Here is a 22,729-nt window from a genome sequence, read left to right on the forward strand (position 1 = left end):
TCTTGCTCACAGTCGGATACGTGAGAGCGGCTGGATCTTCCTACGATTACTGTAGCAGGATTGTAAAAAGACAGTTGATCGGTATGGGCTTTTTTTGTGGGCGAAATGTCGTTCGAATGCGGCGTGCTGTAAGCCGTTGCACTTCGCCGCCCAGGCCAACTAGTGTTCAAGAAAAGGATGCCATGATGAAATAACAGCGCAAGGAACGGGACGAAAACACGAAGGAAGAAGACACAGACACGGACACGTCCTTCGTGTTTTCGTCCCGTTCCTTGCGCTGTTATTTCATCATGGATTACCAACTAACCCGGCATCTTGCACTTCTGAAAAGGATGCCAGCCGGATTGATCAAGGAAAAAGCGTCAGAAAAGAAAAAGCGGACGCTGAAGGCTACGACTATGTGTAGTTTAAAGCACTGCAGTCACCGAGCAGGCTGTCTCAGAAGTGCAGAAAGCATATGAGCGCTAATCTGTGCCGGCGAGAGATACGGACCCCGCCTCTGCATATAAGAAAGCGCCTGCCAGTGGGGAGTGCACAGTTTGACACAGGGCCCTCGCTGGAGCGAGCCTAGCCCAGAACGAGGCAGAGACAAACCGTGGTGGGCGCCCAGCAATTTGCCCTCGGCGAAAAAAGAGGAGCCGCGCACGGGATGCGTCGCGTGTTTTTGGCGTCCTCGACAGGATGGAAGTTCACGCGGCGGCGAACGTGTTTTCCCTACCTCCCTCTCCCTCCATTCGGATTACGTGCCCGCTCGACGACCACTCGGCGACGACCTTATCGCGGCGGCTCCGTAGTCTCCCGTCGCCTCTTCTCTTGTCGGGGCGACTTTCGGGCCTCTTCTTCCCTCTGCCATTTAAACGTCTCCTCCTCTCTCTCTCTCTCTGCGCCACTCGTATCGTTGGGCGCGAGCGTCGTGGAGGAGCCCCGATGTTTACAGGGCTTGTGCGGGGAGCAGCGGAAGACGCTCTCCTACCATGTGCGTCGTCCGACCCCCCGCCCCCCCCCCCCCCTTGCCCTCTCTGCTATCCCTCTACTTTTGGCTGCATTTTCCGTTTTTATTTGTTTTTCCCTCACGAGAAGAAGAAGAGCAGCGCGCAGTAGCGTTGCCGGACGAAGCGTCGTCGACCTCCTCGCCTACATTTTTTTCTTTCTGTGCGAGGCAGGAGGGAAAGCAGGCTGGATCTTGTTGCTCTAGGGGGGGAGCGCACCCGCTCGTCCTCTCCCCCTCCGCTTTTATGCCTCACTCTCTCCCTTCCGGAGCCGTGTCAATGACCTCCTCCTTTCTCGGCTACGCTGGCACCCCCCCCCCTCCCCTTTCCATCTCCCGTCCGTGTTCGGTTTATTATGCAGCCGTGTCCCGTCTCCTCCCCCTCCCCCCCCCCCCCCCCTGCCGGGCAAGAGAGAGCCTCTGCATCTACTCTGATGTCGAGGAGGAGAGTATTGGCTTTTCCACAAGGGGGGGGGGGCTCTGAAAGAGGGCGAGGAGGGTGGAGCGGATGTTTCACCGGCGTTGCGTTGTGCACTTGCTTCGCCTGCCTCTCTTGGTGTTCCCTTTTGCGTGCGTGTCAACAGCACCACGCTGAAAGGTCGGCGCGGTGCCCCCAGCGCAGGGAATGTTTGCCGCGATGCGTCGGTGACAGCGGAGTGTGCCTATAGGCGGGACTGTCCGTAGGATTCACGCCTGCTAATATTGAAACAAGTGCAGAGGGAGAGAGGTGTGCGGGTGCGAACGCAGCAAGGGCATTGGTGGTGGCAGGCTGATAAGAAGGAAATAGATATGAGGAGAACAGCTTGCCGAAACTCTAGGGGTCGTTGATTGCGGTGGAGGCGAAGTCGCAACTAACCATCCGAAAACTGCCGACAAGAGACGTTGACCTGATTTCGGTCCTGCCTCCATGGAAAAGACGGGAGATTTGAAGAGACGTGTCCAGATGCAAATAAATTGGTAAATTGGTTTTTGAGGAAAGGAAATGGCGCAGTATCTGTCTCACATATCTCGGCGCACACCTGAACCACGCCATAAGGGAAGGGAGGAAGGTGGGAGTGAAAGAAGAAAGGTGCCGTAGTGGAGGCCTCCGGAATAATTTCGAAAAACCCGAGGATCTTTAACATGCACTGACATCGCACAGCACACGGGCTCCTCTTGCGCTTCGCCTCCGTCGAAACGCGGCCGCCGCGGTCGGGTTCGTCCCCAGGTACTCCGGCTCGGTAGACGAGCGCCTTACCACTGAGCCGCCGCGGCGGGTCAACCAGTGCGAAGTCTTCGAATGCAGTACCAGCTAGAAGGCACGAAAACATTGACGACGCCATCGACTGGGACGCGCCACTTGTACATGTCCAGAAATTCTGATCGAGCGCATTTTTCAACGGGAAGTTGTTTATGAGCGCATTTTTTTTTTCATATATCGTAAGACTCCATTATAGGAGGTATGCGCTCAATCCACTGTGGTCACCATTTTGGCGTCCATGCAGCACGGCGAAAGGCTGTAGCGCGTGTCCAATCGGATTATCCCCCCTCATTTAGCCTACACTGCTGAAGCTGGGCGTTGGGCACGAAAATGGCGCCCGTGCAATCACGTGGGTACCTCCTATAACAGTCGATATAAGCGCATCTCCCCCCGGCAGACTTGCATTTTTTTTATATTAGCGTTCTTGCTATCGTCTAAAACGTTCTTCATTGGCTTTCTATGGCAGTCTGAACTACTCGATGCGAGCGATGGACACGCTTTGAAAGAAAGAGCTTGCTACGCATCGGTAGAAGCGACCATTGCATTCAATATTTGTACAGCACAACCTTACAACGTTCCGCAGTTGTCTGACAATTAAAACTAGTGTCCAAGCTAACTAACCGCGCTTAGAGCGCCGCGTACGGTTTACTTATGCTGCAGTATTTCCGCCGTGTTTTGTCTTTATGTACCACCGACGCGCCCAATACGCTTAAAAAGGCAAGCCAAAGTCCCGATAGCTTTTCCCTCCGCAGCCAGTTCTCTCCCACTCTCTCCTCCTCTTCCGTCCCTCCTCGCCCTCGATCTGCCGCCGTTGTTTTCGTTTGAAACACGCGCTGCGTTGCCTAACCGGGCCAGCGTTGCCCCATAACCTGTGGCTACGAAACACCAATCTATCGTCTTTTTTTTTCTTCTTTTTATTCTTCGCCGCCCTTCGAAGTGCCTCCTCTCGTAATTGGTTTTCGCCGCAAAGGAGATCAGATAGAGCTGGAGGATCGTGTAAAGGTTATAGAGCGCAGTGGCGCGTAATTCGATCTGACACGTTATTTCCTCTGCCACCGATTCGCACTGCTTCTTTTTTTGTTGTTTTCTTTTTCTTCGCTTTCTCTCTCCGAGCCGTTATACAGGCAGCGGAGGAGGAATAAAACAAGCTTATTGTCGATATGCGGGTGACGTAAAAAGGAATGCGCTCGCAACGCCAAACCCCAGCCTGTTGGATCGTTCAGATTATGTTGGATCATGCTCGCTGGTCTCGCACTCCGCTTACTTGCTAGCACCTCTGGAACGAACGAACACAGTAGGGATGTGTATGTAAACGATCTATACTCCGTTTCAGACACAGCAGGCAACGCTGCGGAGGTTGCTGAAGTAGTTCGTCCGCGAAACCATATTACTCCGCCACGTATCATTCGTTCTTCTCGAAACTACGGTTATTGTTTGAAAGAATACAAACAGCGGTATAAAGCGGTGTGGTAGCATTGAAAGCCACGGTCGAACCTGTGAGGCGCTGAGTGTTCGGGCTCTCTGGCAACAATTTTCACGGTGTGTGAACTACTTTATGGGCGCGGATTGAGTAGGGGCGATTCGCCCTACCAACCGCGTATCATGCCGCCACGTATGCTTCTCGAAGTTTTGACGAGTGGCAAGACGAAAATCTGACAAGAGTCCAGGAGGGGCCAGTCACTGCACTTCATATCTGTCGCAACGAAATATGCATATGTTAGCTTTGGTTGTATGGCGAACTACTTTTTGCGCGCGGACTAAGCCTGCGCGAACAGGCGCGCTTGCTTTGGCAGCGTTGCCTGCTATGTATGAAATGGAGAGAGAAGTAGGGTAAGTTGGTGTTTCGCTGCTGCGATCAGACATCGTACCGCCAAGCATATCAACTTGACCAGTGCTGAGGCTAGGCCGAAAAACATGGCTACCGCGCGTACGAAATAGAGGGAACAAGTCGGATACAGCTGAAAATTCTTGCACTGATTCCCCATTCACGTCATCGGGGCCGAGGCTTATACTCTCTCAGAACTTCCTTTCAGCGCTATGGAAGGTCGAGACCTCCTCAGCCAATCAGGAGAGCGCGTTAAACGTGTCCCTCCGCGACTCGTCGTCTGCTCGCGGCGTACACAGGTATGGGTATAGAAAAGAGCCTCAATCGACGCTGTCTACGGCACTTCAAGCGTATGCAGGCTTACGTGTGTTAAGTGTAGGCATTTTGCGGGATGTTGCGCCATTTGTCACGTTCGCATCTTTAGTTCAGCGTATGCAAAACGGAGACGCAACGATAAGCTGAGAACAGTGGCGCCGTCTGGTTGTTAGAACGAGAATCATTTTCGTCAACAAACCGACGCTCCTCTTGGGACAAAAGCGGCAGAATCGTCTCTGTAAATAGAAAATAAAGCGAATTCATCACTCATGTGTATTGTTGTAGGAGAGATTAAAGGAAAACCCAGTACGTGGTCCATTTACGGCCAGTGAATGTGCTGAAAACGGCAGTATAACAGCGACGAATTCAGTCCTACGCGAGGGGTCCTGCTTCGATGGGGTTTGAACCTACGCTAAAGTCGCGCACGCTGAACTCGGTAAATTGCGTACGTAAAAAGGCTTTTATATTTGAATCTATACTCAGAAAAACCACCTGTACACATTTCTTGAATTAGACTGTGACCGTCCAAAATCATTTCGGGGTCCCTTGAACTTTCGGGCTGTCAAGCTTTTACCCGCTTCCGTCGACAGTTTCATCGGCCGAACGAACGCCCAGCTTCTCGCAAGCCAAGCGGTGCAACGAACTCGCGAGCAGCAGCTACGCGAAGGGCGCGTAGAATTGTAAATGAGAATCTGCCTCGGCATACATATGCCGAGCGACGCACTGTCACTGTCCCCGCGTCCGCCGGATTCGTCATTAATCTTCTTTTACTCACTCTGGCCTCGCCGCAAGCGCCATCGTGTATACAAAACAGCGCTATTTTGCTAAGAGTGGCAATGGGCCGGAACTCTTACTTTGCGTTGAACTCGGGATAAGGTATCACGACAAGGTGGCAGTCAAACTTCATTAAAGAAAGAAGGAATGAATGAATGAATGAATGAATGAAAGAAAGAAAGAAAGAACGAAAGGAAGATTGAAAGAAAGAAAGGAAGGAAGGAGGAAGGAAAGGAAGAAAGAAAGAGCGTTTTCTTCAAATAATAGCGAGCTGGGTGAAACGGTACCTCCCCTGGTATAGGGGGCGGAAGCGCCTTATCGGACAGCTCTGTAAAGGTGTTAGGAACTCGGCCGAGAATGTGCGCTTTTAAAATACCGGCAGAGCCAGACCAAAGGATTGGGAAAGCGTGCACGCGTTCTTCGTGTGACCAGAGACCTTTGGTGTTCTGTATGCAGTGTCCAGGCCCTAGTGCAATACCCTCCCCCCCCCCCCCCCCTCCTCCTCCCCTCCACCCTCAGATTAAATCCAAGGCGGCCGGGGGGACCGCGTGCTGGGATAAGGGCTCGAGAACTGTAAAGAAGCTGCAATTTAATAGGCCGTATGCGAGAGATGCTTATGTTTATTCAGTGTATATTGATGAACGTAATGTTTCATCTTAGCAGCCACAGGGTGGAAAAGCGTTTTTCTATTCGTCCATTCACTCATCTGACGATACTGCAGAGCGTATTGCGGGCCGAAGACGCAGGAGCTCGGACCCACAAATTGATCGTTGATTGGGCCTAAGTGCCGATTAAGTCGGACCTTTAGTCAAACATAAGCGCGGTGCTCGCGGTCCCGGGCGACAGACATCGCGTCGTGATGTAAGCGCCAACACAGCGCGCCCGCGGTCCAACCAACATGGCTGTGTTCGGTCGCCCGTTGACGTCAGTACGCGGCCTGCTCCCCATCCTCCACGTGTTACTTTCGCCGTGCCCGCATCGATCGGCGACGGATGGGAACAGAGGGGGGGGGGGGATGACACGCGACGAGGAGGCAGAGCAGCCCATGTGTGCGACCCTCGCGTCAGGGGGCGCACCTGTTGCGTCGTCGACTGGGCTTGAATGTGTGTCGGCCGGCTCGGTTCCTTTTTTTTTTTTATTTCTTTCCTTCGCCCTTCCTCTCTCTATCGAACCCTCTCCCGCACTACCATGACGCTTTGCGGGGGCGCATTTCTGCCGACGAGCAGGGCGTCGATGCTGCTGTCAGAATTGGATGCCTTTCGTCTGTCCGGAGCGATATTGCGCCAGTCGTCGGAGTTGATCGCGGCGGTGTCGCGATAAATGGACGCTCTTTCGCGGAAAGCTGTCGCTTTCCGCGATCTGGCTTGTGCTATCTCGCTCCACGGCTGTTTGGGATGCTGGGACACCTTCTTTTTTTTTTTTTTTTTGAGTTGGGGAGTTCTTTCTCCCCCCTGGCGCGCCTCCGCTTCTCTCCGGCCGTGGCGGTTTCCGCGGAACCGTCGCTAGATGAGGCCTTTGTCCTTTGAGTTGTTGATTCGCGCTAGCGGAAAAACTTTGCGGTAGTGAAATTGAGAGACTTCGCGCTGCTGTCAGCTCGTGCGCGAAGCTCGGGAACTGATTTGTCATAGCGAAACCTCTGCTTCGAGACCAAAGTTGCAAAGCCGGGCCATCGCCGAAGCTTTGAGTAAATTTATTTATTTATTTTATTTAACGAATACTGCAGGCCCTAAGTGGGCCCTAGCAGGAGGGGCGAAAAGAATGCAGCATTATGAATATGAATTCATCTCTTAACGTTACACCGATCTCTTCCGATCTCTTAACGTTATGCCTATAATTTTTCCTTCCATAGCTCGCTGCGTTGTGCTCCGGGCGTATATTTGCATATATGTGTTTCTGAGGGACGCCTTCGGTACGCCTAGCAGTGTAGTCAGGAGTATGGTGTCGATGAATTGTCCTATACGGCCCAACCCTTCCGGAATGCGCAACACGTCCCTGTTTACTCCTAGACTTCGCAGATTATCTTGAATAAACGCGACGCTGATACTCTTGCCATGTGCACGCTCTGTGTGCGTGCGGGTCCTATAAATGGCCACGCATGTCGTTTCCTTTTTTGTGACATGCTTTCCCCCCCTCCCCCGCTACCAGGTCGTCGTCGGGGGACTGCAGGCGCCTATGGATGGCGGGGAGGTAGAGCGAGCCCCGGAGCGGGAAAGAGGAGGGTGTTTGTGTCGTGCTTTCGCCGCACCTTCTGTCGTTCCACGCGCCGCGGTCGTCAAACGCTCGTATAAACAGCGCCGTGTCGATGGCTGCTGCTGCTGCTACGACTACGGCTGCTGCATGCCCCCCCCCCCCCCCCCCCCCCCCCCCCCTCTGTGCCGTCGCTGTGTGTGTGCGAACGCGTTTCCTCGAGTCGGGACCTTGGGACACGGAACACCGGGGTCGCGAGACCGAAGTCCTCGGGAACTCTTGAACTTCGGGTTCCCGAAGTTCTCGGGAACATGGGTTCCCGAACTTCGGGTTGCACGAGCTTGCTTGCATAATCGAGTGTTACCCAATCACGTCGGTTGCGGGAACGAGCGAGATTCCTCGAAGCGTGTCTCTTAGTGTGAGCCTAAAAAAAAAAGAAAAACACGAATGTCTGAAGAGGTAGTGCAGGGCCGAACGAATAAGGATAGGGACAGCTTGTTGGGACGTAACCAACTGTTACTTCCGGAGGATTGATGAGAAGCTTCGTAACTGTTTGGTACCGCTTTTCCCCGGAAGACTACTATGCTTTAGTATTTAGGTTTTCAGGCCCCATGCAGAAATATAAACCAGATTTTTTATCGTGACCGAGTGTTCCGCTTACATTTGCCGCGACTTAACCTGCACCGAGTCATTGATGGGATCTGGCGGAGGGTGTGTTGGCGTGCTGCGCCCAGATTAATCGGCTCAGGGGTATGATCGCCAGTATTATGCTTAATGTGATGCGCGCTGCATGGAAGGAATTGGGGACTATAATGAGGGCAGTACACGAACTTGCGTCGTAAGAGACAGAAGAGTATCCGACCGACTGTATCGACGAGGTGCAGTGTTCACAGAGCGCGAACGACCCCGGAAAGAGTGAAGCGATCGTCATTCCGACCGGGTCTTGAGAGAGGACCAACTCATGGGATACGGTATAGGTCGTAGTGCGAGTCCCTAACGTCGCATAAGTGCCGCATCTTTTGTTTCTGCAGCGGAACATCTCCGTTCACCGTTATCGCGCTCTTTCCACTCCCGTACCGCATAGTGCGCGCGCGCCTCTCAAATACAGCGTGCCCATTGTCCTTGGCAGAGGCGTTAATGGCGCATACCGTACGTACTTATCGCGGGCAAAACTAAGAGATCCCCCCTCCCTCCTAGTTCCGATCCGTGCCACTCTGCGTGGAGGGGGGCGCCACCTGACACAACAATTCTGGTGTCGAAACCGGTGCAGTGGGTCCGTCTCTATATCAAAAGAGGTTTGTCAAGTGGCGCCTCCTGCGCAGAGTGGCACGGATCGGAACTTGAAATGCGGGAAACGAGAAGGCGAACCGATATGCCCGAGCTCTAGCAAACCGGGAGGGGTCGGGGAGTGTCTCGGAGTCCCCCATCAACGAAACTTTCACTTGCCGAGAAATGACCAATCAGCTCCGTGAGGCGCGAGAACTTTACCCTGCACCTCACCCGGACCTTACCAGACAACCGGCCAGAATCCTACGTAGGGCCCAAACTGGGACAGCCATGACCCCCATTCTTCTGTCTAAAATCACCACACAACCCAGACGAACGCATCCTATGGGATTGTAAGGAAAATCCACCTCCAAAAGACCTTCTACCGGCTCCCTCCCGGGAGGCCAGGCTTAAGAGGGAGCCTGACAAGAACACGCAAGCCAAGCTTGCGGACAGGTCGCCCTCCGTTAGGGGGCCATTCATCCCGCCCCATTGATCTTTTAGATCAATAAAGTTTCCCCAATCCAAACCAATTCTTACTTTTGCTCACGGCAGTACCTATAGCATCTTGACCTTAGCAGAGACAACCAAAGAAACGAGATTTGTTTCTTGGCCGTGAAGCAGGGCCCCTACACCACTTATATCATGCGTAAGGTAAGAAGAACCCTTGTGCTCACCTTTCGAGACCTTTTATTGGTTTTCGTAAGGGCTGCAAGGGCAGTATAATCCTCGACGTTTCGCGCATATCGCGTACTATATGCTGAGGCCTGTCCGCGGCGGTCGGGAGTAGAGCAGTGGCTTCAAAGGTCAGCAGCAGCTCGCGTGACTCCTCGGACGGACGAGAGCTTCACTTGCCGATACGAATCTCTCGGGTACAGAAGCCCCCCGATAGGCATCGAAGGGGGCCAAGGCTGGTTACGCTACCGGCGCGTTTCACGGCGCTTCGCGTTGATTCAAGAGCGCGCGCCGCTGCTGGTTTGCAGAGCGACGACGAGGCACCGAAACCACCCCGGAAGTGTGGCTACAATTGGACGCCTTGTCGGACGGCTCGGGACATTTCGTATATTTGTTATTCCTTCTCGTGCTTGTCAACCAGAACGTCACCGGCTTAGAAATGGGTATTCTAAGTACTACTACTACTACTGCTATTGACCATGCTGGAATTTTCAATCGCGATCGCAACTAGTGAAGCGCTAAATTGCCAGCGTGAAGGTTTACCAAGTGGACGCTCTCACTCGCTAAAGAATGAGGGAGGGGGGGGGGGGGGGGGGGTATACAGGTATCGTTGTCTCTTCCGACAGGGGGGGGGGGGGGGGGGGAAGGTTCGTTTGAAAACTCTCGGAGTCTTTCTTCGTTGGTTCAAAAGGGAACCACCACTACTTCGGCGTTACGAGTAAGTGTTCGCCGGCGCGTGGGATGCAGTACCTATAGTAATGGCCCATCAACGCGTTTTCTCGCCTTAACTCATTTGCATGGCGAAATACGACGGTCGCGGCGAGTTTCTCAATAGCGCGAAGGGACGCGCGGCTTTACGACCCTCCTCTTGCTGTCGCAACGGGACGTGACGAGGAATGCCGTGTGACGTTGCCGCGTACTATATGAACTACTCGACGGCTGTCTCTTCTCCGCTTGCACACACACATGCACGGGCGCATTGAAAGAGGAAATTGAGCGTGGGCCGATAGAGTCTCGTCTCCATTCGCAGAACGCGACGCCGGTCCCGCTCTGGCGAAGAAGTGGGAAGGGAGGAGGGGAGAGAGAGAGTAGAATCTGGCGTCGCCAGCCCACTTCCTTGTTTACGCTCGTGGCGCGGCGCGATTCACAGCCGGCCGCCGCCACAGCTGGCACCTGTCCCGTGCGCCGGCGGCGGCGCCGTTCAGCTCTTTTTTTTCCCCTCTTTCCCTCCGTTTCCTGGCTAAATTTAAACGCCCCCTCGCCACCTGTGTGCGCCCCTGTGTGTGTGTGGGCTTGAGGGCGTGACTCACCGCTGGGCTATGAACGTGAGCAGGTTTGCGCGCCATCATCTCTCTCCTCTGCCGTCACTAGTGATGAGGCGCGTAGGTAGAGGGGAAAATTGTCGGTGGACAGTTATATGTTGGTGTTCCTTTTTCTACTCTCATTCGCTTTCTGAACAAAAAAAAAGAGAAAAGAAGAAAGGAAACGGCACTGGATGAAAGCGGAGCATCTCACCCTCTTCTCAGCTGTTGGGACACGTCAAAACGGAGTCGCGAGAGCGAGTGAGGAGTGGGGAAATGTGTGCCAGACAAGATGGGGAACGTAGCGTGGGCAGGACGGCCACTCCAGCGGTAATGAATGGAATCGAGGAAGGGAGTAGGGAGCCTACATGTCGCGCCCCCTCCCGAAGGGAGCGACCGACAGCGCGCCCCAACGTGTATTTCCTCTCTGTGCGTGTGTAGGTGGTAGTTCTAGTTGTGACGTAATCGGACGACGCGCGTCAATAGTAATGCAGTATAAGGCTTGGCCATAGCCCAAGGCGGTTGAGGCTTTTTCACTATAGTCGGATACAACGAAAGTCTGCAGTGAAGCTCCGCCCACATTTGGGACCACCGAACAGAATTTTGTCCGCGACCAAAAAGTGGTTCGTTGTTAAAGCTTTTCTCCTTACCTAAACAAGAAACTAATCACAAGAAAAAAAAAGTTATAAGCTCTAGAATTCTGATACGTGGCTTGTTTAATAAAGTCGCACGTTAAAAAACTAATTTCGTTTACTGTCGCGGTTGGGCAGCGGACTCATACAAGACGCCTCGGACCGAGGCCCTGTGTTAACACCTGCTGTTTTTTTTTTTTTTTAAATCCTACTGTAGCGTCCCTCCACACCGGCTGGTTTGGAGTTGCACGCACACTTGCGTGTGTGTACGGGTCGCGGTAGCGCTCTTTGCACTGATGTCCAAGTTTAGCTCGCTGCTTATCGGGCGATGTCAGGACTCTCACCTCACCCAGACCGCGCAGCTCCGACTCTGTTCTTCGTGGGCTCTCTCACTGTGGATCAGAAGCGATGCCTTTCTCCTCGTTTTCGTGATTTCACTTCTTTTCGATCAGCTGATCGCACAGCCTTCAGTCGAACGAACGACTCTGTGGTCGTGACGGCACCCTGGTCCCTTCAGAATGTGATCGTGGTCGAAGTAAAGCTCCTCAAACTTCTTTTGGTCGAAGCCCTCCTCCACTGTGGCCTCCCTCGTAGTCGTAGCGCATGTGTCGCTTTGGGACGTTATTTAACCACTCCACCCACCTGATACTTCTGACGCAGCTGTTCTCACGGTTTCTTCCCACTTAGTAGACTTTTTTAGCATTCCGGCGACCCCTACTCGCTGTGACAAGAGTCGGACTAAGCGCACTCCTCATGCGCAGGAGGCGTCCGGTAAACCGGTACACGGCTCCATTAATACGTCTATACGCTACGCTAAAAACATCTAATGACAGCAAACGTTTGAATAGCTTGCCCTGACATCACAGGAGCTGTCATATTGGCGAACCAGCCTCCCCACCGTTTCACGAGCGGATGGGCGGAAGTCGTTTCTGTTCGAAACACACGGCGAAGTGCGGACCCGGCAACCGCCCGTTTGCTTTTCTTCATGTGTGTTTGTGTTCTGTGTGTTTGTGTCTTTTCTCCGCTCCGAAGCCCATGTCGTTCATTGGAGTCAGGGCGTACGCAAGATGCATGGAGGATAAGCGGTGTCTATGCGGAGCGCTCAAGTGGACGAGCGAGGGAAAGGCTCTGCTGCACTACTAATTAAAACCTTGTTTTGGGGGGCTCGCATAGAAGAAAAGAAACTGAGAAGGGAGCGCGCACGCAGAGCTTCTCGTGACGTGATCACGGCGGGGGGGGAGGGGGGGGGGGCGAACCAACTCCCTCAGTTTTACTATTTTTTACTTTTTATGGCAAGGGTTCAAGGCTGTCGCCGCACGCTCCCTCCGCAGTTTTTTTTTTTTTTTTCCTTCATGCGGGTTTGGAGGCATGAGCCAGAACAGAAGGCGCTGCGGAAAGCCTTGTGCAGACGCGCGACGCCAAGGCTACACCCAACCTTCTCCCGTCAGTCAGAACGATGCACCAATGGAGTGCCTTTAGCCAAAGTAGCCACCCTTGACGTCAGCGGTGTGCAGAGTAGTGGGCGGGGCCCGTTTTTGAAGGAAGGAAAGAACGAACGGGCTTTGATTTGAATTTTCGCAGCTTTTCGGGGCGCGCATGGCTCTAGTATTTTGCAGAGGTTATCTTCGATGCCTCATCTATGCAGTGGGCTTGTTTTTCAAAAATGTCCGGACCCTGGTCAGTGGCCCTTTAAGATTCCAATAAAGCTATCAAGTTTCTCAGATGATAGAACGATCCTTCTTCTATACTCTACAGATATTTTGGGCTTCGAGGGCATCTCAACTGCCCGACTATGGTGGTCAAAAGCAAACCCTGTGGCCTTGGAACTTTTGACTGATCCTGTACGTGGAAGCCTGGGCGTTTTTTTTTTTTTTTTTTTTCTGGTTAGCGCATCTCCACCAGTTCAGCCCGGAAGCTATACGCGATTTGGCGCCGTGGCGCTCGTGACGTCACGCACAAGCTGTCTACGGCCTTTGGTGCAGCCTCGCGAGCGTTGCGGGGGTGAAGTGTAAAAACGGGGTGCGGTGCGCGCAGCCTTCAGATGAGGCATATCCGTTCCGATAGAGCCGTTCGCGTCCGTACTGGTCGCTTTTCCGTGTGTGTGTGTGTGTGATCGCGGCGCGAGCCCCGACGTCCGGAGTTGTCGCCGGTGAGCTGTCACCTTCCGCTTTCGAGGCCTCCTGGGAGCGCGTGACGCTAAAAAATCCCTAGGGGTGGGGCGCGGGGGGGGGGGGGGGAAGAAGTGTGTCGCGCCTTGTGACGTCAGTGCCTGAAAAGGAACAGGTGAAGGCTGTGGGAGTTTCGGAAACAGAAACGCAAGCAGGGACGGCTTACCGAGAAGCTGGATGCGCTTGGAACAAAGTGTATACGCGTGTACGGCCACGTAAATAACGCCCACTGAGACGACGTGAAGCTTTGCTAACCGCCGCAGCTCCTTTCGTTTTTTATCAGCGGATGACGCCCTTGGTTCCCTCTCTTATTTCTGCCGAAGGACGGGACGTTTTCTTTTCTGTTGTGATAGACGCCCGCTTGGAAAACGGCGTGGTCTCACTCGGTGTGGGCGGCTCATGATGCACTGTCGCGTTGAGACAGCGACCGCTCTGTCCTCTCCTTTTGTGTGTGCTCTATCTCGACGCTACGGTTGTTCGTTCAAACAGTATGTCTGATCGACAATGACATCATTCCTGGCGCCTCTCGGACACAAGCACCCGGATACAACTCCAGAAGGAAGTGGCAAATTCCCCTCAAATAAAACCCTCCACCTAATGACGTCACCTAATGACGTCGGACCTTTTCCATGACGTCACCGTCGACCGCCTCGCTCGTGATGTGTATACACCGGGTAGGGCTTATCAATTGTGGAGTTGTGCCCCGTCGCGGTGGCTCAGTGGTTATGGTGCTCGGCTGCTGACCCGGAAGACGCGGGTTTGATCCCTGCCGCGGCGGCCGAATTTCGATGGAGGCGAAATTATAGAGGCCCGTGTATTTCCGGAGCTCTTCACTACGGCGTCCCTCATAGCCTGAGTCGCTCTGGGACGTTAAACTCCAATAAACCAGACCAGTCGTGGAAGCGTGGGCGGCGGCGCGCATGCGCTGTGTGTACCAGTTGTCGTCCGGCAGCCTTGTGCGGGGCCCCCCATTCATTCACGCTTACGGATGATCGACGCATTGAGAAAGTTCACAATGTTGCAAACGCCAGTCTGGGCGGCTAATGTTGTCTTGCGCGAAGACCTGTCTGGAGCTTTCCCCAGACGCCGGGTTCTTTTGTGTTGATTCAACGTTCCCGCTCGCGCGGGGCAGTTTATCCGAAAGATAAATGAGCGAAACGGACCCGTGAAACTGTATTTTCTGAAGTGAACGGGCGTCGCGAAACCGTTTGGCCCTCGGCCTAACGACCTAGCGTCTTGTGCATGCGGCAGCCCAGTTGCAGTATAGTCGCGTACAATTTGCTCTTCTCACCTCGCTATCTCGGAGCTGACTACGCGCCTACGCGCTGTCGAGACTTATGATAATAATACCGCTCTTAAACGCAATGATAACAATAGAGAAACGCGCATGGTGGGTATACGCTCGTGTTGACACTGATAAGCCGTTTGCCGCGCGCGCTGTCAGTGCGTCGGTCGCTATCTTTGCTCATTCTCTGCCAGGCGCCGATTCGCGCTCGAAGCGCGCAGCTTCACAGAAGAAGCCTGATCCGACGTTGCCGTGGTGACCGTTCATCTAGCGCGCTTATGAAACGCGGGGCGTCCGCATCTCCGGGGTCTGCGCAACTACTGTGCACTGTTTATGCGGGACGAATCGCTGCGTTCGTGTGCGACCTTTGATGGTGGTGGCCGCCTGGCAACCGGAACCTGCTTCGCTGTGATGCGGGAAGCTGGCAACCCGGGGGAATGGTATATAGTCAGTGGATCTCTGAACACAGCGTATTGCCCAACGGCATAGACATCCTCAGTGACAAAAAAGTAGACTGGTAAACATTTTCTTGTGACCTGAATAAGAAGCTAGTCACGAGAAATTAAAAAAATTATAAGCTCAAGAATTTCTATGCATGTGGCTTGTTCAGTGTAGTCGTTCGTTAAGACGCTGATTTCGTTCGCTGCTGTGATTGACGAGTGGAATAACACACGCTGCCGCGTACCGTGGCTCATTATTAGCAGCTGGTGTTTTTGTTGAGAAAGCAACACTACGACAGCCAAAGCGAGACCTCGGGTGGCCGCCGTAGCTACGCTGACCTTGTTTCAATTGGTCGAAGTGGTCGTGACGTCACAGTGCGCGAATTTCAAACGGGGCCAATTGTACTTTGGCTAGTAACCATGCAACGAACTAAAGGGATCGTATAGTGATGCTCCAATTAACAAATTAGCCTTTCTTCTCAGACCAGGTAAATAAATAAAACCGAGCCTCACCGCACTTTAGGTCGTCAAAGTGCCCCCCTGATTTTTTTTTTTTTAAGTTGTTATCTATTGTGTTGATAGCCTTCTGCCTGGCTACGGCTCGGAAGCGTTGTGAATATTAGACGAACAGTTACAGCAATCGCTTGGTTCTGTTAAGTTGTACAGCCAAAACTGGAAGTGGTTATGCTTGTAAATTGATATCAGATTTCTTTTTTGTTTTTTGACACGCCGTTGCTGTTGCGCGGCATTTGCGTGCCTATTGCGCTCATATGATGCGCTGTTCGGTTCGGTGCCAGTTGAGTGGTTCTGGCACTTTGGTCTCTCACTGCTTTTAAGGACGACGTCCAAGGGAGCCCGATGCCTCTGTCGTCGCCAGCGCAGCGCGCGCCAACGCTGATGCGGCGCTTGGCGGCCATTTATCTATCGCCTCTCCCTTTTTTTTGGCGCTCTCTCTCTCTTCTGGGCCCGCGAATTGAAACGCTTAGCGGGCGTTTCGCTCGAGGGGAGCCTCCAGAGTCGTCTCTGTTTGCAGTGACGACGTCCGTCCAGCCGCGCTCATTACCATCTGCGTGGAACTGCTCCTGTTCTTTTTTTTTTCTTTGCGAAGCGCCGCCCCAGTCAGCAAAGCACGGTCTTTCCGAGAGATACCCTCCGGTCTGCTGCCCCCCCCCCTCCCTCCCCCCTACGTGACTGCATGTTCCTACCCAATGCCCGCTTCTTCCGAGAAGTTCTCTGCGTTGTTTGTTGTGGAAACGGACGCTTCCTTTTCCGCTGTCTTCTTCGCAGTTCTACTTTTTTTTTTTGTATCCCAGTAACAGTTAAAGACACGCTCGCCCTGGCATTGTCTGTAAGTTCACTTTTGTTCTCATATTTCATCGACAATAATCGAGTTAAAGCCCATAAACTACTAGTGCTGTTGACGCTGGCTACTAGTAGTGATATTGTCTCTTTTCGAGAGAACGCGGCCTAGAAGCTTGTCAGGCTGGTCTGAGTGACTTCTCCTGGTGTCCTGGACCGTATTTCTCTGGAAATGAAAGTTTATGTATTGATTGATCAATTGATTGATTGATTGCTTTATTGACGGAACCCCTTCGGCACCCAGTCCTGCTGATATCCACTGGATTTCTTGCGTCCAGCGTGTATCCTTGCACCGCAGTTGGACCTCACTATAATTATTCGAGGGGTTGCCCGGCGATTACTTCGTTACAGCCGTAGCTTCGTTATAGGCCGTGTTGGTCGAGCTTCTGATGAGAATCGTTATTTCTTCGTTATATCCCCTATTTTGTTATAACGAGTTTCGTTGACAACGAGGTTCGATTGTACATGTTTTGCTCCGGGCCGCGTACGAGCTGCGTATGGCGTAGGGTGCGTGTCTCGCGCTTCGTCGCCGTCTCATCTGGCGTGCGTCCGTCGGGGGGTGGTTGGTTTCGTCTTTCGAATGCGCCGTCAGCACACGCGACTGCAGCCGCCGACTCAGCGACATCTCCCAGCGACCCTGTCACGCGCCCCAGCCTGCCTGCCTGCCTGCTCTCGGGTTCGGCTTCCATTTTTTTGTTTGTTTGCTTTTGCCCTCTCCGTTTTCGTCGATCTGGGCTGCTGCTGCGTGCACGGCGAAAGCAATAAAGAAAACAAAAAAGCGTGCACTGGCGAAACGACTGCGCCTCCGGATGCGCGAGGGCGGATATCGCCGTGTCGGGTTTCCTCAGACACTGCTTTCGGCCCTCATCTCTGTACTGCGCTATTTTTTATTTTTTTTTGTAACTCCGAGATTGACGTAGAAACACGAGGGACGCGTTCCGTGTTTTCTTTCTTCCTCTGTTCGATGAAAAGAACGTTTCTTTGTTTGTTTTTTTTTTTAGAGAACGGAAAATGTAACCGAGAGAAGAATGGGAACGCGAAACAGATGACGTCACCTTCAGTACAAATAGCTGCGGACAGGTTGACGGGAACAGCTGCTCCCTCGTAACGGAGGCTTACCGAAAAAAACCGAGCTTACTAATGTGCCGTATGCGACTCACTTGAAAGCTGCCACAATTTCAAGCGCCTGGGTCGAAGTACGTAAGAGGGGGAAAAAAAATGTTGAGAAAGACACAAAAGGCTAATTGCGTGGGGGCACCCCGTCACAGTGAAACTAGTGACGTATGGGATGTGTCGCTCAGTTATTTATTTTGTGTGCTTGGCGACTCAGAGCGGCGCTTTTTCCGATTCTCGACTGCCGCGGTGACAGCTCGAAAGACAGGAAAGTGAATGCAGACAAAGGGTATGTGGATATGTGTTACTCTTCGTGTGTTCTATACGCCGTTCTTTTTTTGCTTAGCACGTTGGGCAACCGTCTAGACTAAGCCGTCCGGTATGTCTGTGTGCCCGTACGCACGATCCCCTACTCTGAAGCTTATTTCTTTCCAGTCATTCCGTCGCAGGTACGAGGCAGCGTTGTTGGGCGTCGGGGGCTCTTCACTCGTTCATTGACGCCAGGCTTCACGTAGTCGTTGGGATTGCCGATGCTGTGAGCTTGATGACAACGCTTTGAGACGCTCGTCCGCTGCTGCCGATCTGACTCGTACTTTAAACGTCCTTTAGTCGAAGCATCTGAAACGTGTGAGGACATCTCGAAGGATATCTTCGCAGTAGGTCGGGCGTGGTCACGTGCGACTAGTGGCGCCAGATGATGCGATAGTTGCGGACCTTTGTCTTCACCACAACAAACACCGCCGAGTTTGAAAAGTGCCCTCGCATCCTACGCTACTGTGGACGGGCGAAAAGCCTCTTCAGACTGACTTGTCTCCAGTCGCAGCTCCTAAAAGCAACGGCGCCGACGACTCTCCTTTCTTTTCTTTGTTTTTTTCGTGACCGTGGAGGGAGGCGCGGCTGCCTCGAAGTGCCGCGGATGTCCATACGCCGACGTCCCGGCAAGATTATGAGTCTCGACGGAGGCTGCGGTCGTCTCCGAAGAAGGCGTTCCATGTCATCGTCGTACCCCAAACGGCGGGCACTCATCTGTGTCGCGACGGCGCCGATGCCTATCCGTCTCGTCTCTGAGGTCTGGTGGCGGTGGGACCGAGCTCTCGACTAGAACGCGGCCGAAAAACTGTCGGGCGGTGGCGACGACTAGGACACGCTGCAGACGCCGTCGTCGGTCCCGCCGCCGTGTGACGTCACGCAGAAGGAGGCTCGGGAGGATGGAAAGCGGCGTCTTGGAGGGGGAGGGAAAAAGAAGCACGGGGCCCGCTGCCCTCCGGCGCCGCCGAAGGGCAGCGGAAGTCGATGGTGCGCGTCGTCTGCATTTGGTATCGCTCGGCGGGCTTCCCTCTCTCCTTTCCTTCTCTGCGTGAGCGTCCCGCCGGCCGGCCGTGGTGGCCGTCGTGCACGTGTTGTGTTTTGGCTCTGAAACCGGACGTAAAACGAGTGCCGGACGGAAAGGAGGGGGGGGGGGGGGGGTGATTCTCCGGGCTGCAAGCAGTGCGTGCTTGGAGCGTGCGCGCGGTGTTACAGAGAGAACGTCATGCACAGCTTTCTCTCTTCCTCTCCGCCTTGCTCTGTCTTTTGTACGGACGTCTCTCGTCTCCTCCTCCTCTGGTCTGCATAGTGGCGGTGGAAAGGGGTAGAAGATAAGCATCAAATGCCGCGTGATCGCCGTTCTGCTATGTCGTCTCTTCGCTGCTGTGGTCGGGGGGGGGGGGGGGGGGGGTCGTTGTGTGTGTTTGCTTTCGCCTGTCGTGCGTGCGGCGCTGCTTGGGTGCTCTCGGTGGCGTTTCCTTTTCACGCCGCTCGCGCGCTGCTGCTTCTTGTGCTGTTTGTTCGCTGTCGTTTCTTGCGGGGGAGAGCGGCGCTGATCTTTTGGGCAGCCCGGCTGTGTGCTCAAGGTCCGGGCCCACAACGGGGAGCAGGCCACGAACACGTGCACGCTGTGCCTCGCGAGCGGGGTGCGGAGAGGGATGGAAAAGTGGTTATGGTGAAGGGGGGGGGGGGGGGGGGGCATTCGTTAAGCCGCGTATTGTCGTCATCCGGTCCACTTTCGCCGTGGTGTCCGGGGAGCGAGACGCGAACGAGTCAGAACGCAGAGGAGCGCGGTTCAGTGTTTGTTTATCTGAGCCCCAATGGCGGGGGCGCCAGCTTTCTTTTTTACAGATAGGGGCCGTGCTTGGTCCTTCCGGCCTGCTGTCTATTTTTGTTTCTTTCCCCAACTGTTCTTTCCGAAGAAAGGAACTGCGGGTGCCAGAGGAGCAGGCCAGCGGCGCGCAGTGCTTCGGGGCTTACGGTGCACCCACTCTCCTCCCGGTGGTAAATAAAGGGGCGCTTGGCAGCAGAGGCCACGTGTCTGAGAACAGCGCTGTTGTTCCACCTCGCATTCGCCAGTGCAGTCTGCCTACAATGGAAAGTCGTCCCCGACCATTTTCCGCCTGCAGCGCCGTCTAGAAACCGTTCCGTCGCCTTGAGTGGCGGACTGTTTAGTTGCTATGGGATCGTTGCCCGCGCCCTTGGGCGTTATGGGTTGAAACCGCAGTAGGACCTCCAGAGAGAAAATCGCCGACAGTTGCATCAGTGAGTTCGGGTGCTCTCGCGTAAACTTGCAGGTGACTTTGAAAGGATGTCGCTGTGTTGTCGCTGAAGTAGGTCCGAGTAGGAAGAGCGGTTTGGCAAAAATTGTTCCGCACATTTTGTGGGTGAATCCAGACACGCTTGTCGTCGACGTTTGTTGAAGGTTTCAGAAATAAAGCGCGCTGTGACGTAAACGCCGAAACTGTGCCCAAACTCCAGGGGCGGATTTCTGGGTCACACTTGGGGGGGGGGGGGGAAGAGGCAGTCACGTTATAACCATGCTTTTTTGTCAGCTCGTTCTCGCTGAAAAATGCCGTTCAGCGTGACGGGCCTTATTGAAGCGCTGCTTACATCAAACTGTGTTCCTTGCTCGAACCTTACCACGTACAGCGCTGGCACGGTACTCTAGATCTGTCATGTGTGTGTGAGAAACATTTATTGCTGGCACAACACGGTGTGCCAGTCTGGGTGGATGTCTAGGTAAACACACCCTGTTTTGGGGGGGGGGGAGTCGGAAGGAGCGCCATTTGTTCGTGCACATGTCCCTGACTGGGTCCCACGGACACTGCGATCGGTCGCCTGACGATCCCACGGCCGAAACCACCTCCTCCAGTTTCGCTCGTGTTTCTCATAGGGCGCCGGTTGCCCTCGGAGCGAGTTGAATGGAGTAGCTTTTGTAAGGAGTGAGGTTATCGGCACGCCCGCAGCCAATGCGGACCCGCTAATGGGGATCACTGGGGGGGGGGGGGGGGATATGTTATGCTTGCTTTGCTGCTGCCAGACGTTTGGCTTTGTGGACCGTTCACGTTGTCCAGGGGCAGGTTTCTTCGGGAGCATCTTAATGTGTCGAATTTAAAGATAAACTGTAGTCAGATACAAGTCGAGAAAAAAGCGGCTTTTCCCCGCCAAAGGCCCCCTTTCAGCCAATGGCGTTGGTCGATTTTCATGAATCTGCTAGCGTGACAAATGCAGGGAGTGCTAGACGAAAGCGGATAGTCCTCCTCTTTCCGCTTTGTCGGGGATAGTCCCCTCCCTGCATTGTTCTGCTACTCCCTGCATTGTCGCGCAACTCCTGCCAGCAGGCTCGTGAGAATCGGCCGACGCCATTGGCTGCAAGGGGGTGCTACGACGGGGAAAAGTCGTTTTTTTTTTCTTAACTTGTACCAGACTATACTGAACAACACCCTCACACGTGCGCTCACACATCTCGAAAGTACCGTTTGTAACCGAATAGTAGCTGTGCTTGGGAGGATGCTGGTGTGTAATTACTCCCTTATTTGCGAACCTCCACCTAGGGGGATTCCCCATACGCTCGCCAGACTAACTTTGTTATTATTGCGGGGGCCCACGCCTGCGGTGCCCGTCAAAGTGTCCGAAGAAGCTTGCATTGCTGACGACCCTCATTGTCTGTCTTTTGCAGGGGGCTTCTCGGAGTTCCACTCCCGCTACCCGGAGTGGTGCGACGCGGGAGACCCGCAGGCGACCTCGGCTGGGCCCTCGTCGGCGCCCTCCCCCCTGGTGGTGCCCTCCCCCGGCGGCGGCGTGGTGGCGCCCGTGTCGGTGACGACGCGCGCCCTGCTCGGACTGGAGACGCTGCGCATCTCCTCTTCCTCGTCCGAGTGCGGATCGCCCAAGGACCCTCGCGACGACCCGGACCGCTGCGACAGCGGGCTGGCCCGTGACGAGAGCCCCGGGGGCGCCGACCCGCCCTTCCCCGTGCAGATCGTGCCCTTCCTATTCCTCGGTGAGGGGCACTGTGTCACTGTCGAAGGGCTTTTGACGTTACTGGTCTGGCTGTTAGACAGACAGACAGACAGACAGACAGACAGACAGACAGACAGACAGACAGACAGACAGACACAGACAGACAGACAGACAGACAGACAGACAGACAGACAGACAGACAGACAGACAGACAGATAGATAGATAGATAGATAAAAAGTAAAAAAAAATCGGCAGTGGTTTCGCTCTGGTTAAACCGGGTAAATTGCGTTAACCAGATGACGGGGAACCACTCTGCGAGGTAGAACGTTGTCGCCGAGCTGCTTCCTTGGCACGACGCTTTCTTTGCAAGGCGTTCTTTACGCTGTTCTAGCGTCTCTTGTGCACGTTGTCGCTTTCTCGCTTCTTCCTGTCGCTGCCACTTCTTAGAGGACGGCATAGCAAAGCATTCACGTCAAGGCAAGCGCGCATTTATACGCGCGGCGTGGCAGCCATCTGGCGGAGCGCGGCTGAAGCAACGGCGCGCCACCTGCTCGGCGCAGCGGCTGTTCAAGGTCATCCGTCCCTACCGACCGGGGCTACGAGATGAGGCGAAACCTGGGAGTAGTATTGCTAACGCAATAAAAGCAGTTACACTTCATCTTGGTAGGGGTAGTGGTGGTGAAACTTTATTACTAGCGAATACACAAGAGCGAGCCGAAGTCGCCCCCCCCCCCCTTGCTTAAACGGCGGCCTCTATCCCTTGGGCAGCGGCGGCGTCTTCAGCCAGATGGAGGAGCTTGAGCTGTGTCCCCGGGTCGGGGCTGAGCAATAGAGCCTCCCAATGATCAGAGTCGGTAATGAAGTGACTCGCGGTTGGGAACTGCGGGC

At 54.1% G+C, this 22,729-nt stretch overlaps 1 protein-coding gene across 1 annotated transcript in view; it reads left to right on the top strand.

Moving 5' to 3' along the window:
* The window catches only part of Mkp3 (Mitogen-activated protein kinase phosphatase 3), a 68,918-nt gene that overhangs the window by 4,859 nt on the left and 41,330 nt on the right, over positions 1-22,729 (top strand). Inside the window, exon 2 of the mRNA XM_089553234.1 lies at positions 21,557-21,880. Within this exon, the coding sequence (XP_089409360.1) occupies positions 21,557-21,880 (324 nt within the window). The remainder of the gene's footprint in view (positions 1-21,556; positions 21,881-22,729) is intronic.

This window comes from Amblyomma mixtum, chromosome 7 (genome assembly GCF_055824585.1).
Source record: "Amblyomma mixtum isolate Tamu chromosome 7, ASM5582458v1, whole genome shotgun sequence".
Taxonomy (NCBI): Eukaryota; Metazoa; Arthropoda; class Arachnida; order Ixodida; family Ixodidae; genus Amblyomma; species Amblyomma mixtum.